A 17,324-nucleotide genomic window follows, 5' to 3' on the forward strand; every position below is an offset into this window, starting at 1 on the left:
TGCCAATCTAATATTAATGCCAAAGCATAAAGGGAGAGCAAACAGCAGCATCAAGAACATTCATGTTTCTTCAAGCAGCCACACCATCCCCATAGAGAAGTCATAGAACACCCAAAGTTCATAGGTCCATATTGAATCAATGTGCATCTGCCCCTCTCAGAGCAGTTTCTACAGGTCCACAGTTTATCACAGCATAATCCAGCAGGCAAAAATTCCTCTTCCCATTAGAGATTAAAAAAGAAAGATGTCTTCAGACATGTGTCTTGAGAACCCTTTGAAATTTTCCTCTCCCCTTCTTTACAAAAATGTAAAGCAATCAGAAATAAGCCATCATGAAGACTGGGGAATGGTGGAAGAAAGATACCTGAAACTGAAGAAAGGATTGAACTTCATCTGCTATATTCCTTGGACAAAGCACTCATGAAGTACATTTTCAACTGCACTTCAGCATCATAACAATTTCCTAGAAGAAGAAAAACAATTAAAGCTTATTAAATGATCATCTCTTAATTTGGCATGTCAGACTGTTTCCCTGCATCAGGGATATTCATCAAAAGGGACAGTTCACATAGTGCTACACGGTACCCCATTTAATAAAGATGATGCGACGAGACCTCCCTCCTTTAGTTGTATCAATGCATCAGATTAGAGACCCATTTCATATCAACGTTTGTTCCACTAAGGTTGCTCAGGAACTTAGCACATGCTACAGGAGGTATAGGTAATTCTTCACTCCCTCCCAGCCAGAGAGGGCAATGAGAGGCAGAGAAATTTCCTCTACTTTTTTCAGAACATCCTTCCATGACAGTTTATCAGGCTAGGGCTTTCCTTCTGCAAGTGGCTGGCATTGCTCTTCTATCTAGAAACACACATGAAAAGACTGATGTGCCTCCCATTTCCTGCTGAGGAACATTCAACAATGGGTGTGACTTTGTAAAGACAAGTAGTAAGGCAAAAGTATTAAGTTATAAACCCTCCCACTTTCTGGGAATGTGGTGGCCACAAAGAGAGCATAGCTAAAACCACTTCATAACCATCCATTATTTTAACTAAATATACTCAAATGGAAGAAGCCAAACAATTTCATCCATTGAAGAATCCACTAATTTAGTTAACTGATCCTCTACTTCTAGCCTATGTCTGCAGAAAGCCAATCCACACTGGAAATGGATGGTGAAATCTAAGAGGTCAGGGTGGTGGTGACAGAAGGTTCAGATCCTGAATAGGGTTTCAGGTACCAGGAGGTGGGACACTGCCCATACCCAGCGTCTAGTAGAAGTAGAATTAGATGCAGCATGCAAATTTAAACACTTTTCTATGTGTACTTAAACATATATAAGGCCATTGAATCCAGCTTCGCAAAACACAGGTAAGATTTTGTGGTGGTCCTTTTAAGTAGCCAAGTACACCCAGCCCCAGATCAAAGCACATTTCTTTCATCGTGTCTCCAAGGTGATATTTCTACAATCGACACTTCTTCATTTACTCAGCTACATATCATGAAATGTGGTGGTATCATATCCAGAAAGCTATAAAGCCTAACTGTTGAGAAAGTGCTTGCTCGTTTCAGTTTCCCAGAATGGCATTAGACTTTGGTCAAATATTGTCAAATAACAATCACACATGTTAAGTATTAATTTGAAGAGACTATACATATAAACAGATATTTTCAAAAAAATATACTTTTGTTAATTAAAAAACTATTAGTTAACAGATTATGAAACAATTAAAACTCACTTTTCAGAAGAAATCTTAATGAATTATTATAATATTTAACAACATTATTTAAGAATTCTTACAAATGTGGTCAGTTCACTGGACAGTTCTACTCTTTGGCTTTTATCCTTGGGAACACTAGTGTCAGCCTACAATCACAAGATTTAAAAAAAAAAAATCAATTCAAAACAAAATGAACTAAGAGCAAAACACAAGCCAGTTTTTAAACTGTTGTGGAAAGTAGAAAACATGTCAATGCTTTACTCGGTATCACTTTCAATTGGCTCTACCTCCATCGTCGTCAAAGTCCCAAGTAGCAATGTTGAGCACCCCCAATGCCTGTCATTGCTAATCAATGGCAGCATAATAAAATAAAAGCTTCCCTCTAAATAGAAGCATTCTTGACTCCATGTAACATTTGACAATATTTGATCAAATAGGCAGCGAAATGGCAGGGCTTGACTGGTCAAACTTACCAACATGCCAACCCTAAGGCAGTTCCTGACCACATTAACAGGCTTCCAAACACCAGTTAATCCAGGGTTTCAATCTCTTATTCCAAAGCACTGCAGCTAAGCCAAATACACCCAGACACCCTAGCAGGACAAACTATCCTTCGTGATCTGGTGCTGGGACCAAACTCCATCACCAACAGTATTGCGCACTTATTTTTCAGTGTGTGTGTGGCATGGAGGAGGGTATCAGTCCTTCCAACAGCTATCACAAGTGTAAAATCGGAAAAAAGCCTTTCAAGTAACCTTACCTCTCCGGCACCTGCATAATGCTCTTCAAGTGACTTGGAGCTTTTAGGCACTTGCAAGCTGAAAGTAAGGAAGGTGCAAGTTTCTACCCCACTTGCAGAAGTCCTGGATGTGTTTCAGTTGCATACAGGATTGTGACTCCTGACATTTTGGGTAAACAAATGCCCAGTGCAGCATTGTGTACTTTGAATTGCTGGCAACAGATACCTATGCAGTCTTCCCTTCGAAATGAGTAGAATGTGTCCTTTTCTTTAAAATGCATCTCTGGGTTATTTGTGGGGCATAGGAATTCATTCATCCCCCCCCCCCCAAAAAATATAGTCCAGTCCACCACATAGTCTGAGCGACGGTGGACTGGCCCACAACTGAAAAAGGTTGCTGACCCCTGGATAAAACACTTGTCTTACTGAAATCTAAGTGAAATTTGGCTGTTCATATTGGTGCCATGATGTTAGATTCTTGACACATTTGTAATTTGGGGAAAAGTAAAAAAATTGCAATGTTATATACTAGTGTTTGTTTGTTTGTTTTTCTTACTATATTTGGACTTACCATTAAAATTTTTATCACTGCCTACCATGATCTCTGGTGCAGAGTAAGAGAAGAAGAGTTTGGATTTGATATCCCGCTTTTCACTACCTGAAGGAGTCTCAAAGCAGCTAACATTCTCCTTCCCCTTCCTCCCCCACAACAAACACTCTGTGAGGTGAGTGGGGGCTGAGAGACTTCAGAGAAGTGTGACTAGCCCAAGGTCACCCAGCAGCTGCATGTGGAGGAGTGGAGACACAAACCCGGTTCCCCAGATTACGAGTCTACCACTCTTAACCACTACACCACACTGGCTCAGTACACATCTTGCATCAGCCACAAATTCACTGAAGGTACCACCTAGCTGTGAGTCCCCCAAGACCCAGTCTCTGCTGGCTGGCACATTTCCACTTGACTTGAGATGGCAGGGCCCAGACTCACTCCAACCCAAAGATTGCTCCTGCTGCTCCATGTGCACTAAGACAATTAGGGTGAGGTCTAGTTTAGGAGTTGTTGTTGAGCAGAACAGTTTGTCTCATATTTACACTGCTAAATCCTACCATAATTTATTAATGGATTGTTTAATTTTTATGTACTGTATTTTTCCGTGTTTAAGATGCCTCCTTTTGGGGGGGACTCAAATTTAACAAAATTTGCACTATCCATGTGTAAGACAACCCTCACTTTTTAGCATAATATTTAAAGAAAAGAACCTAGCCTTACACACAGAAAAGTACAGTATATTTATTTGAGATGTTCCTATTAATTTTGTAGCCGGGACCTTGGGGGGGTCATCTAGTCCAACCCCCTGCAATGCGGGAATCTCAACTAAAGACTCGATTCTGCTTAAAAAACTCCAAGGAAGGAGATTCCACAACCTCCAGAGGAAGCCCATTTCCACTGTCAAACAGACGTTACTGTTAGAAAGTTCTTCCTGATGTTTAGTCGGAATCTCTTTTCTCTTAACTTGAAGTCATTGGTTCAGGTCCTACAGTCCAATGCCGGAGAAAACAAGCTTGTTCCATTCTGCATGTGACCTTTAGGTATTTAAAATAATAGAATTGCAGAGTTGGAAGGGACCATGTGAGTCAGCTAATTCAACCACCTGCAGTGCAGGAATCTTTTGCCCAATGTGGGGCTCGAACCCACGACCCTGAGATTAAGAGTCTCATGCTCTACCAACTGAGCCAATTTGAAGGTGGCTATTGAATCTCCTCTCCTCTTTTCTGGGCTAAACACACCCAACTCCCTCAACTGTTCCTCATAAAACTTTGTTTCCAGACCCTTGGATCATCTTGGCTGCCCTCCTCTGGACACATTCCAGCTTGTCAATATCCTCCTTTGTATGTTTATTTAAATTTTCTTATATTCTTTAATCTCATTATTGTAAGATGTAGTTTTTAGATATATACATTGTTTGATCTTTTGAGCCACTAGAAGAATGTTTTGCTCCCGATCACAGAAGTAAAAGCATCATAAATGATGGCAATGATATTGGGTTGCCTTACACCAGATATCCTCTTAAAACCTCAACAGCCCACCTGCAATATGTGGATAATACTGACCGAACAAGGTTTTGTTAAAATTGTTGAGAAACTTTAGAAGTGTTGTGAACTCAGTACTGCTCAGTAATACTGATCAGTATAATTTCCCCAATCAGAACTAAATTGTCATGTTCACTTTATCCCCCAAAAGTTTGGCAAGATGTTTATTCCTTCCTTAGGTATAGCAATGATGCTGAAATCAAGATCGACTCCTGGAATTGAAGCTGTTCAATATCGACTTACATTCTCTTTATCAATCCATTAAAATGATTACCTTTTATGTGCAGTATTTCAAGCAACTTTGTAGCCCCATTATGTCCTTTCCAATCCGTATTTCTCAAGTTTATTTAGGAAGCTGTCATGTGTGAGTAAGTCAAAAGTTTTGCTGAAAGAGAGATATATAGTCTGTTGACGGTATTCCCTTTTCAACTAAACCAGGGTTGCTGTTTTTAATAGAGAATGGGAATTGGGTAGGCTTGTAAAAACATTGCTGCTTCTCATTTTTTTCCAGCTCCCCTCAACCCAAATCCTAATAGCTACCTTAATTTTACAATTAGGTAATAGTTTTAAAACTAATTATTGCACTGAAATCCAAAAGAGGCACAACTCACATTTCAGTCACATTTTTATAACACCCGTTGAAGTGCCTTAGCTAGCTGTTTAGCTTTATATGTATAATGAATGGTGCAGAATATAGTTTGCTCGGTCTCAACTCAGAAAACTAAAACTAAATAGAAGTACACCATCCCATCCACCACTTTCCTGCTGGTATTTTCACCATCTATCATATATATGTAGGCACAGAGCAGCCTGCACAATAAGCAAGCATTTGCTCTGAATAGTGAACAAGGCACAATGGCCTGCCCTTGCGAACAGGCATCTCACTTTGCATAATGAGCAATAGGTAGATAGGTTGTCCTCAGATGGAATGAAAAATCGTGCTGAAGTAAGCCTACCACACATTACATGCACAACAATGTGAAACAGCCGCTGCAAATTGCCAAAAATGTGTATCTGAGAAAATTTAATGCTATTTTTCATTACATTTGGTGTTGTTTTATTCTTTGAAAGCCACCTATGGCTGAAAGGTGGCCTAAATCTCTTTCAAAAAATTAAGTTACCCCAAACACGCAATGCCAGTTTTAAGGGATGCACTATCAGACACATTTCCCTTTACTGTGCAATTGGCTTCATTATGCAATATCTTCCAGTTCTTCACCCGCTCCCCACCCAAAGGTACTTAGTAATTGCATGGAAATTTATGAATTGTTTTGTTACACATATCTGCCCCAGTGAATTGTGAGCCACGCAATTACAGATACACACTGCATCGCTAAGCCAGAACAGACTGCAGAAGTACATTGATCAGGAGTTGCCAACTTTGGAAGGGCTTGAGGGCTCATTTGAAAACTAAAGGAAATTGTCATGAGCACCATACACAGCAAAACCTAACACACTGGTTACAATAGAGCGCTTCTTTCAAACCAGAGGGGAGGGAGAGTAAAGCACCTTGTAGGCACCAAGGCAGGCCAGGAGGTGGGCAGGGGTGTGTGCTTGTCGGTTCAGTTTTGGCAACCCCTGACGTTTATAGCCCTTCATAAAGTAACAAGTAGTGAGAAATGGGTATCACATGCTACCTACCATCTGTTTCTTATGCCTGCTGGCCCAAAAAACTTGGGGAAGCTCCCATTTTTAAACACAATATTGGTATATTATTGATCTTCTAAACATGCTATCTCCATTGTTCTTTAAAAGGTTTTCTGAAACGAATTTTGAACGCTTCTGTAAAGCTACCGTAACTAATTTACAATTCTCATTTGTTCAGTGTGTAAATATTTTTGATATACCATCAAGGAAGGGAAGGCTTAAGCCTCTATCTCTCTGGTCATTTCTGCCGGCCTCCAAGTTTGAACTTTCAGTATGAATGTATATTCATATACTTATCAACAGATTGCCTTCTAAGACATTTAAGAAGTTAAAATAATAGCCTCTTGTGATTTACATATTTGATGCTTTGGAATTAGCTATGTCCTAATACAACAAAATCCTCAATTTAGGCTGCAATCCCTTCTACTGTCTTTTTTTCCTAACAAATTGCAGCGAGACAGAAGTATACACAGAAGTGGTGATACACAGACTTTAAAAGAGGAGTTTCTTTATGCAAAGCTCTTTCAGTATCAGGCCCCTATCTTTAATTCACAAGATTTCAGTGAAGAAAGTCACTATACATTCAATACTACATAAAAAGGATTTCTTGATTTTCATATTTTCTCTCCTACCTTGTTTTAGTTTCAGTAGGCTACTATTAACATTTTAGAAAAGTGACTCCTTTATAGCTGTCTCAAAATACTCAATTAAATGTTTTTAATTTCAGATCCCACCCACTTCATTGTTATTATTATAAAATTTGCATAAAAATTACCTAACACAATAGTTGATCAGAAAAGGACGTTCCACTGCTGTGGACTCAATGGCCAGGAGTAGGAATTGCTTTAGAATCAGAGCATGCCCACTATCGTCCACAGACAAAGGGGGGAAATCCACTTCTGAGAAGAAATGTACGCCACCTGTCTTAGTTATTGGGGGGGGGGGCATGTAAGTAAAAAAACAAAACACCCCAAGATAAGTTATCCTAGATGTGCATCCATGGATTGTACACTGGTTTAACCTGACAAACAGTAACAGGCAAAAACATTCACTGTAGGTGCGTAGGTAAAACTGCGTACTTTTTCAAATTTACCTCATGGGTAACCGACACAAGTAACACAGAGAGCATAGGTTTCAAGCAACTGGGCAATGGCAACAGTGTCAGGCCTTTATTTCTCCTTCAAACTGTGCTGCTGCATTGTTTGTTAGCCCAGAAATCTACACACACACACCCCTCAGTAAATGGGAAAGGCCCATGTGTGTATATACAAGAGTACACCAGACTGGTACTATTTCATTTTTTTAGACTTCCTGTGGGTTACAGCTGACAGGAAGGCTGACCACCACCGAAGCATACAAAACTGTCCTCCATTTTGAATAGTTATCCTTCAGGATCAAATTCTACATACAAGACAGGCAATTTCATGAACAAGACAGGCAATTTCAACAAACGTCTTCAGGGATCTGAACACGGTTTGTTCCGAATGTTTAAAATATTGCCATTTTTTTAAAAAATGGCCAAGGCAGCAATAGACACCAAGCAAAAAATTAAACATTATGGGAAAACCAACCCATAAACTGACTTCTTAGAAGCTAAGGATGGCTCTGCTAGATCAGACCAAAGGCTCATCTAGTCCAGTATCCAGTATCACACAGAGCTGCCAAATAGATGCCCATGTGCCTGTAAGCACAACACGAGTGTCTTCCTCGACCATAAGTAGCAGCCGACTGAGTTTGGGTAGGCAGAAACACCGGCGCTAATGTGTTCAATTACACGTAATCTGAAAGACACGTTTCCCCGTTTTGTGTTGGTTGGACATTAGCAGTTCTGTGCTTGCAGAATACATTATTCTTTGTGGATTTAGTTGCTGTTGGGCAAAATAAGGCAATGTGAATGCAATACAATGTGTCTTTTTAAAATAAAATTTCCTTATTGATGTTTGGATTTTCCGAAGTTTGGTCTGAATAAATAATAATAATAAATAATAATAGTAATAATAATAATTTTAAAGTCCCATGTAAAGCCTTGGGCGTTAGAAGCAAACACCCAAAATATTTTAACCCATTGCCCTTCAACTGGTGGGCTGCAGCCACTACAGACTTACAGCTTAATAAAAGGTGGGCTGCAATACCAACACTACTGCCATATTCATTATTCAAATTCATGTTTGAGTTAAGAGTGGATCCCAGGTCTGAAAAGGTTGAAGACTACCATTTTAAATAAACATATAAATCAGGGGCAGGAGGGAATGCTGTCTTTCCAAACAGTATTATAATGGATCTTCCGTCTTCTTTGGGCTGGGTTCAGCTGAGCGAGTGAGTTAGCAGGAGGCAGCACAATGAGTCCTGATAGTGCAACAGGAACCGTGTGCAGGGGGGAGGTCAGGGGAGATTGTTTCCTCAGACAATCTGAAATGCTTGTGCTGCAGTAACAGCTCAAGGAGTACGACTTTGAATTCCGCCCTGCATCTGTCACAAGTCCAATTTCACAAAACTGAGTTAAATTTAAAGCAACTCTTTACCAAGCAATTTTAATAAAAAAATACTTGTGAATTCAAAAGCAGAGGTCTTAAGTTAAATCCAATTCAGCAACTGAAATGGACAGCAAAACACACTGGTAAAAATGAAAGTATCTGACCATAGCAACTAGGTATTCACTTTCTTTTTTCTTTTTCCTTGTAACCATAAGGGGGGGAAAACATGGGGTATTCTTTAAGGATTAATTTACAAGTGTGCTGGAGTTAATGGAAATATACCTGAAGGTCCAAGAGACTTTTGGGTTGGATCCAAAAATTGCCTTGCATGAGACAGTCCCCACCCCAAATCACTTCTACATTTTCCCAACTCAAGCCCCTCACAGCCCATTCCCCACAATTCTAGAGCACCCCAACCTTCAAAAGCAGCTTTTCAAAGGAGATGCAGTGGAAGTTTGTTGCAGAGTGAACTTTTGCTTGCACTTCTCTGGTTTCAACTCTATAGATTTAGTTGATAAACTGGAAGAACAAAGCACGGCTTGTTGCATATGTCATTTTCGTAACTACTACACGAGCAAGCAAAGTTTCTATGTTCATATGATGAGTCTTTTTTTGGTTTTAGTCTTCTATAAAGTCCCAATAAACATGACACGAACTTTTGTGAAAGTTTAGGAATCAGCAAATTTGTGTTGCAAAATTCTCAAGTCTGTTTGGATTCTTCTGAATAGTAGTACAGAAAATGTTACATTCCTATGAAACAAAATTAATTTGGAAAATCATGTTAACAAACAAAATCGTAATTATGACAAATGATCATAATATAATAGAGGGAATAGAGATTCCCATATAGTATCTGCATTTCGTAATTTTTTTTTTTTTTAGTGGGTGGTTTGGGGGCATGAAATCACATTTTCAACACACAAATTTTCTACAAATTAATGGATGTGTTTATTCTTTGACCCATTCTTTGATAATCCTAAAAGTACAGAGATATGAGGAAGCTATGAAGTAGGCATCCCACTCTTTGAAGGAGAATATCCATACTCCCCTAATAACGTTCATCCCAATTCAGATGCAAATAAATCTGGTTAAGAGGATTGTTAGAAAGTTATGAATAGAAGTGTCTGTTCTGGTTTCTTCAAAAGCACAGAGCAGAATCCTAAATATTTGATTGGCTTGGTATATTTTCCACTGAACTAACAGCTGTGTAGGGGGAGGCCTCTGCCATCTAGTGGCTGAGGACAGAAAAAACACCAGTAGGTACTCTTTGTTTGCCAGCAACTCCATTTCCGAATTGTTCTGGCTTTCTCATTACTCCTGTGAGTGCCCAGTTCCATTCTTTTCTGTTTTCCAAGTGTATTTAACTACAATGGCTTGATGGCTCAGGGGTAGCATTTCTCTTGCTTATTAGGATTTGTTGTTACTCAGGTTTTTGTCTATGTCTGGGTTTCCTGTATGCACCATGTTATGTTACACTGTTTGTTACTGGCCAGTTTCTGTTTGCTTATTCTTTGAGGAAGCAGTCGGCTTGATTGCTCCCTTCCCCTTATGTGCTGTTTGCCCTTTGCCTGAAGTTGGACTTGTTAGAATATGCATTAAGGTCACTGGCAATGAAACACCACCTACTTCCTCAACTAGTGCATTTCCCACCTCTGACCTTTGTCCAATAAGAACACCTTACAGGTACATTTTAGGAAAGCAAAATGCCCATGATATGGAGGAGGAGGAGGAGGAGTAGTAGTTTGGATCTGATATCCCGCTTTATCACTACACGAAGGAGTCTCAAAGCGTCTAACTTTCTCCTTTCCCTTCCTCCCCCACAACAAACACTCTGTGAGGTGAGTGGGGCTGAGAGACTTCAAAGAAGTGTGAGTAGCTCAAGGTCACCCAGCAGCTGCATGTGGAGGAGCGGAGACACGAACCCGGTTCACCAGATTACGAGTCTACCGCTCTTAACCACTACACCACACAGGCTCTCATAGGCACCTTTGGGTTGCCATATTTTTAACATTAGATCACATCCCTACAGGATGATTTCCAGAATTTGTCCCTCTTCCACAATGCAAAATTACACACAACGTCCTTGGCATCACCTTTTCTGTGTCTAATCTTACCTTTGATTGCAGGAGGCACCAGGATATAAGGCCAGTGTCCTAGTTCCACTTCCAAAATATTGTCAGCAGATTTTAAGTCTTTCTGGAGATCTAACTTCTTAAGCCACATCATGCATGTGCACGAATGACAGAGAAAGGAGAGGAAGCTTGCCACAACACATATAAATGGCCTAGTATTTTTTCATATGCTCCTATACTTTATAATCCCTCTGTTCAAAAAATATCTAATAAGGACAAATTTATGATTTAATCAACAGGTTTATGGACATAATATGATACCAAATGAGCATTTTTACTGAACATCTCACATAATACATGAAGCACAAAGGTCACAAGAGCATGCTACTGGATGTCTGAACAATTAGTTTTCCAGAATGATCAGCAAGTATTTGTAAAAATGAAACAAGAGTCCAATGTTTGTTGTTGCCTTGTGCTGTCTTCTGCTAAACCAATATTAAACTGCTGAATAGCACATTTTAAAACTTGTGTTATAACTTCCTTGAATTCCAGGACCCATTTGTGATCCAGGTTCTCATGCAATGCTAATCCATGGTTAACATTGTGAAGGTTTATCCAATTACCCATGGCTTATGAACATGGTTTATTAATGGTTAATAAACTACTATGCTTAAGCCACTGGGCCCAGCTCAAATGATCAAACACACCATGGTTTAATAAACTATGCCTTACCATGTGTTTATCTAATTAGTCATTCAAACAAAACCACTTCCAATGCATATTGAGGTAAAAAAAATCATTCTTAAATAAAAAAACCCTTTAACCTATATTCATTACAAGGTATTGCAATAATACTTTTGAGTAGCTATAAATGATCACTCGTCATTTTAAGTAATGGAAGAGTTACCTGTAGGTTGACTGTATACACAGCTTTAGTCCCACCTAAATTAAGATCTAATCCATGGGATCAGTATTCATATATTCACTGCTTCAAGAAATCTAGTTTAGGTAAATTATATAAGGGCTTAATGAAGACTTAAATGAAGCACTAAAAGAACCCCAAGCACAGAATATTATAGCACCACATTTTTCATAAAAGTATGAATTCTAGTTGTAAAGATTAAAATCTAAGGGAAAGGAAATCTGATTTCACCAAGTGTTCAACAACATCCATTATTCTGCAAATTTACTATGGGTAAAGGTAAAGGTAAAGGTACCCCTGACAGTTAAGTCCAGTTGCAGACGACTCTGGGGTTGCGCCGCTCATCTCGCTTTACAAGCCGAGGGAGCCGGTGCTTGTCTGCAGACAGTTTTTCCGGGTCATGTGGCAAGCATGACTATGGATAGGATAGGAAATATATTTAATCTGAGACAGTCAGTCCATGCACTATATTAATGAAACCTGTTTGCAGTTTTCTTTATGGGTTGTGTCTATTTCAGAAAGCATTGTCAATATAATTTCAAACCCTACATTTTTGAATTTGTTTTCCAGATCCACATACCACAGGAAATTATGATTTCCCATTAAAAGCACAGGCCATCCATGTACACACAAATACATATTTTTCTTTCGCACACCACAGAAGATTGCAAGCTTACCTTCCAATTTCATACTAAACAGAGTTTCCTGTGACCAGTTCAGATGAAAAGGGGGAGGAGAATGTGAACCAGAGACTTTTGCATGTAATAATAGGAAGCCCAAGTTTCCTGTTGAACCTAAACACGACTATTGTCTTATTTCATGTTTTCGCCTCATTGTGATGGCTAGATGCTGAAATCTCAAAAGCCCTTCATCTTCCCACAGAAAAGCATCACCTTGCTTTGATTCTTTTTAAAAATAAACTGACATTGAATCCATCTTGCCAATGGAACATCTCGATCAGACTTTTTCCATGGTAAAGTGTTTCCTGTTCATTTTCTTATTTTATTTATAAATCTCTTCCTATAAAGTATCTCAAAGTGATTTAAACATAAGAACATGAACAATAAATGATTTAATTAATTTGTAGACCCCCCCAATACACACTTTTCTAACCAGTTTACAATGTAGAAATTATAACGTCGACAATGATGTAAATAAAATGAAAAGACATACTGTCAATAAAAACCCAGAATCAAAATATTATAACAAAATACTGAGCAGTGCCATCTAAATACTGTACTGAAGTTTTAAAAAGGTGTCTAAAGCACATCACGGTTGACACCTCTCAGAGGAGGAGGTAAAGGAGAGGGTGTTCCAGGAAATCAGCACCACTGCAGAAAAGAACCACAGTTTCTTCATGCCACAAACCATGCTGATCTTATCGCTATGTAACGTCTGAACTGATCTGGATTAGTTCTCAGTTCTTTTTACATCTTTTCACATGTTAAAACAAAATCCAAATCTGACCGATCGCTCAAGTGGCTTTTATTACAATTAGTTATACAGTAATTTTCACACCAAACACAAGGTTTTAAACAAAACCCTTCTCAAGAGTCATACAGAATTACAAGCTTCCTGGGTTTTTTCCCTACAGGTGGAAGCAGCTACTAGTTGGGTAGAGAACGGGGGTAAAAGGATACTTAACCCTCTCCTTCATTTGCTGTTTGTCCACCTAAAATTATCCCACTCCCATATGCTTTTCTCCCCAAGAGATATAGTTACAAGCTTAAATAAATGTAAGAGTTTAAAAAGCCAGTGCAGACACACTACAGAAGAAAAGCAATGTGACTGGTTATATCGGTATAGCTGGATTTACTCTAATAGCCACTGGTGACTAAAATCCTTCTTACCTTCATTATGTATCTAGCTATATGAAATGTATACTGCAGTAATATTAGGTATTAAAGAGTTTCTGAATACTTGTTCCTTATTCAACAGTGGGATCTCAGATCTATCCCCCAGGTGAAATGCTCAAGATGTAGAACAGTAGCATTTGCTAACATTCTAAAAAAATTTCCAGTAAAACAATGTGGAAAGTTCATTGCAGGAGTTACTCACTGTTTGTTTATAAGCAGTGAGACAATATGGATGACAGTAGCAACAGGGGAAGTGAATGACGTCAACACTGTAACAAATGGCTAAACTGTAACGAAACCTATCAAATACCTTTTTGAAAACATCACTTTTAAAGAACAGACCAAGAACTTTTATCCAAATGATAACTAAAAGATATCTGAAGGGGCAATAGCAAAGATCAATAGTTGTACCCCAAAGGCAACATAGAATCAAACCATTTTCAAACTTGTTAGCACAATTTTTGGTTCTCAATTAATGATGAACTAGAAAAGTATGTATATTAGCAATAAGCCTTGACATACAGTATGCAGTTTTCACTCTGCATGTTGCATAAGCTTCCATGGGGAAACACACACACACACACAGAGAGAGAGAGAGAGAGAGAGAGAGAGAGAGAGAGAGAGAGAGAGAGAGAAGGCTTTGAATAAAGATAAGTTTGAATGGCCTTAATTACAAAATCCTAGGTTCAGTTCTCTATCTTTTTATGATGACAACTCAAACTTCCTGTATTAGTTCCCAAATTAAAAAAATAATAATCACAAAGTATGCAGCCAGTTTCATAGAAAGGGTAAAAATCAGGGTACACAAGATGACTCACCTGTTTTTCTTGCTTCTAAAAGTATCTTAAAAGTGGTGATTTTTGTATGATCCATCAGAGGATGCTGCAGATACTTCCCTGGCTTTAGAACCCGAAGCACTGTCTTTTAGTATATGGTATTTGCTGTAAACTAACCATACTAGAGTCGGATACAATCAAAAATATTAAGTACATTAGTAGAAATTAATCTAATATGGATAGAAAGTTACATGTTCCTTCTAGACAGAGTTGCAGCATGAAGGACTTTTTTGGGATAATGAGTAGTCCTTTCTGTTTGTTATCACTCATGGCACCTTGTGAATAACATTTAGAAGTACACATTTATTTTTCTTTGTTTTATATAAAATCAACTGGTCAAATGTAAAGGCACCTGAAGTATTTTCTAAGGACGACATTGAACCATGTCCTCCTACTTAAGCAATAGGACGTCCTTTTTCTTTTTTCTTCCAGTCCCCGCTACACCACCAGAATCTGCTCCAGGGGTCCCCAAACCCTCCAGAACTGATTTTTGGAGGCATGCCGGTAACTGTAGGGGGGAGGGAACAGGGTGGATAAAAATCAATGATCAAAATAAATAAATAAATAAATAAAATCATTTTTTTTAAATAAAATGCTTTTTGAGGAAAATATATTACCATCCAAAGGTTATTCCATCATGAAATAAAGATTAGTTTTTTAATTATGTAAAATAAGGCTGTATATGTTTAATTTTTTTGGTAAATAAATTCCATTAATCCATTCACAATGTCATGCTCTTCCAGAGATTTTTGTAAGATTATTGGGCAGTTTCTCTGCCTACAAGATATTATTACAGATGCTTGGTTTACTTTTGCAGTTCTCAAAACTAAATTTGACTCAGCAGAGATCACATGCCTCTTCTTCACAGCAAAAATGTTGTAACATGAACAGAGTTGAGAAAAAGACCTTAATCCTATTGTTCTACAAACCTATGAATACAGAATCAACCCCTTCAGTGCTAAGTTTCAAGAAGTTCAGTGAATAGAATAGAAACAATATTTTTCTGATTGTTTGGAGTGGAATAGATTTAATAAATCTATTTAAATTGTTATTATTAAGGTAATGATTATTTTTCTCCTTCCTAAGTAAAACAGAAAAGTTGTCCAAATATGAATGATTAACCTATTAAACTGGGGGTAAAAAAAACTAATATGAAAAGTTGTTATTCTAAAAATCTTCATCTACTTGCATATTAAAGTTATACCAGCAAGTATTAGTCTTCATGTAGAAAACTATGATTTAAATCAAGCCTTACTGATTAGTGATTTAAATCATGATTTAAATCAGTTTGATTTAAATCAAATCCAACCTGGGAGGGAAGAAGAGAAGTCGCCTTGTATGTTGGATCTCACCCCAAATTTCTATAGTGCTGCACTATATACTCCTCTAAATGTTTTGTAACATTAGATACCAAGCTAGAACATACAAACAAGCGATCAGTATACACACACCGTAAGGCAGTTCAAATAATCAACAGTCAGCCCAGATCAATGAACTATTTTCCAGCTTAACAAGCAAGTCTGATGACTACATATTTCACCTGCCCCCTAAGTCTGCACAGAGAAATGTCAAGTGACCTGCCCTGAACACAGAATTGCACGACTGGGGTGCTACCACCAAGAAGGAGCTAGAAGTTACATAAAGAACACTTGAGTTCTTTCAGATAGGCAATAGTAAGACCGCTAGGTTAGGTATTAAAATTCAAACCAAAATATTCTGAATTTGTGCTGTAAAACAAATGCGCCTATCTTTAGGACAAGAGGTTGCTAGAATTCGGCTATTTGATTCCAACAGGTGCATTTTGTAACTGTTATTTCAAAAGTAATTTTCATAGGAATCCCCATATAAAATACATTTCAGTAATCTAATCTAGTGCTTAATGTGGTAGGAATCCAGGACGGTATCACCAAGCTGTGAGCTGATCTAGAGTTTACAAGTCACCAATCCCCACCAACTACTATCACCTCCAGTCAGGATTCTGAGTGCCAGCTTATTAACTCTTGCACAGCGTGTTAGGCATTCCAACTAGGATTCCTAATTCCACTACCTCACTCAAATTTGAGGAAATGGAAATGCTTAATGGTGCCACTAGCATAATGGTAACACTGTAATGCTTCAGTGTTATCAGTCTCATCCAAGAGATCCTGAAGCTGACTCAATGCCAGCAACTATCACATTCATAAACTAAGATATACTGAAGAATGAACTATTTCCTGCATCTAAAGGATCCAAGGAGGGACTCTTGCTTTTTAGTTTTTAATCTATAAATTGCATCAAGTGAACTGGAGAACCATTCTCCTCAAGGAGATATTCAGTTTTATGGCTTCAACAAGCCTCGCTTGACAAGGAAAAGGTAGGATCCACAACATGTGGGAAGGATTTGGCAAGACTCTTACAAGAACCTTGCAAAACATCCTCAGGCTGTTACAACTGAAATTTATCCAGATCACTTTTAACTGAGGAGACTTCTGATTTAGGTGCTGTTAAAGAAGAATCCAAGTTGGATGAGATGCAAGAGGTTTTGGTAACCACAGCAGGTTACCAGAAACATCATCAGACGGGGAAGTGGGCAAGACAAGTATTACTCAATCAATTCTGCAGAATGGCTTTGCCATTTTCACTGCCACAGAGTAAGTTCTTCTAATTTGTGTGTTTGTCAGATTGCATTTCTACTTAAACTGAAGTTGTCCCAAAAACTTAATCATTGTGTTTCTTCATTATAGTACATCTAACCAGGAGAAAACAGAAGAATCTGACCATAAACATTATTTTATGCTGATTGCATATCCATGAAATCTAAAATATATTTTGAAGAACAAACCAGAATAAAAACCATTGGTGTATAGTTTGAGATTCATATAATTTAAAAGTTCACAGGTTACAAACTCAAGTAGGAAGATATCCTTAGAGCAGAATCATAATCATGATATAAAATTCTATTTTATTTCAATCCCAGTACAAGATAAAA

The 17,324-nt window shown here is 38.2% G+C and overlaps 1 protein-coding gene and 1 non-coding gene across 2 annotated transcripts in view; both read right to left on the minus strand.

Annotated features, from left to right (window-relative positions):
* Nucleotides 1–408: 408 nt before the first annotated feature.
* Nucleotides 409–17,324, minus strand: part of PSPC1 (paraspeckle component 1) — a 61,497-nt gene continuing 44,581 nt past the window's right edge. Inside the window, exon 7 of the mRNA XM_033146284.1 lies at nucleotides 409–463. Coding sequence (XP_033002175.1) covers nucleotides 434–463 — 30 coding nt within the window. The 3' untranslated portion in view covers nucleotides 409–433. The remainder of the gene's footprint in view (nucleotides 464–17,324) is intronic.
* On the minus strand, nucleotides 4,130–4,202 carry TRNAK-CUU. Its single transcript has one exon. It is a non-coding gene; the product is annotated as a tRNA-Lys (tRNA).

Source organism: Lacerta agilis, chromosome 4, assembly GCF_009819535.1.
Source record: "Lacerta agilis isolate rLacAgi1 chromosome 4, rLacAgi1.pri, whole genome shotgun sequence".
Lineage (NCBI taxonomy): Eukaryota > Metazoa > Chordata > Lepidosauria > Squamata > Lacertidae > Lacerta > Lacerta agilis.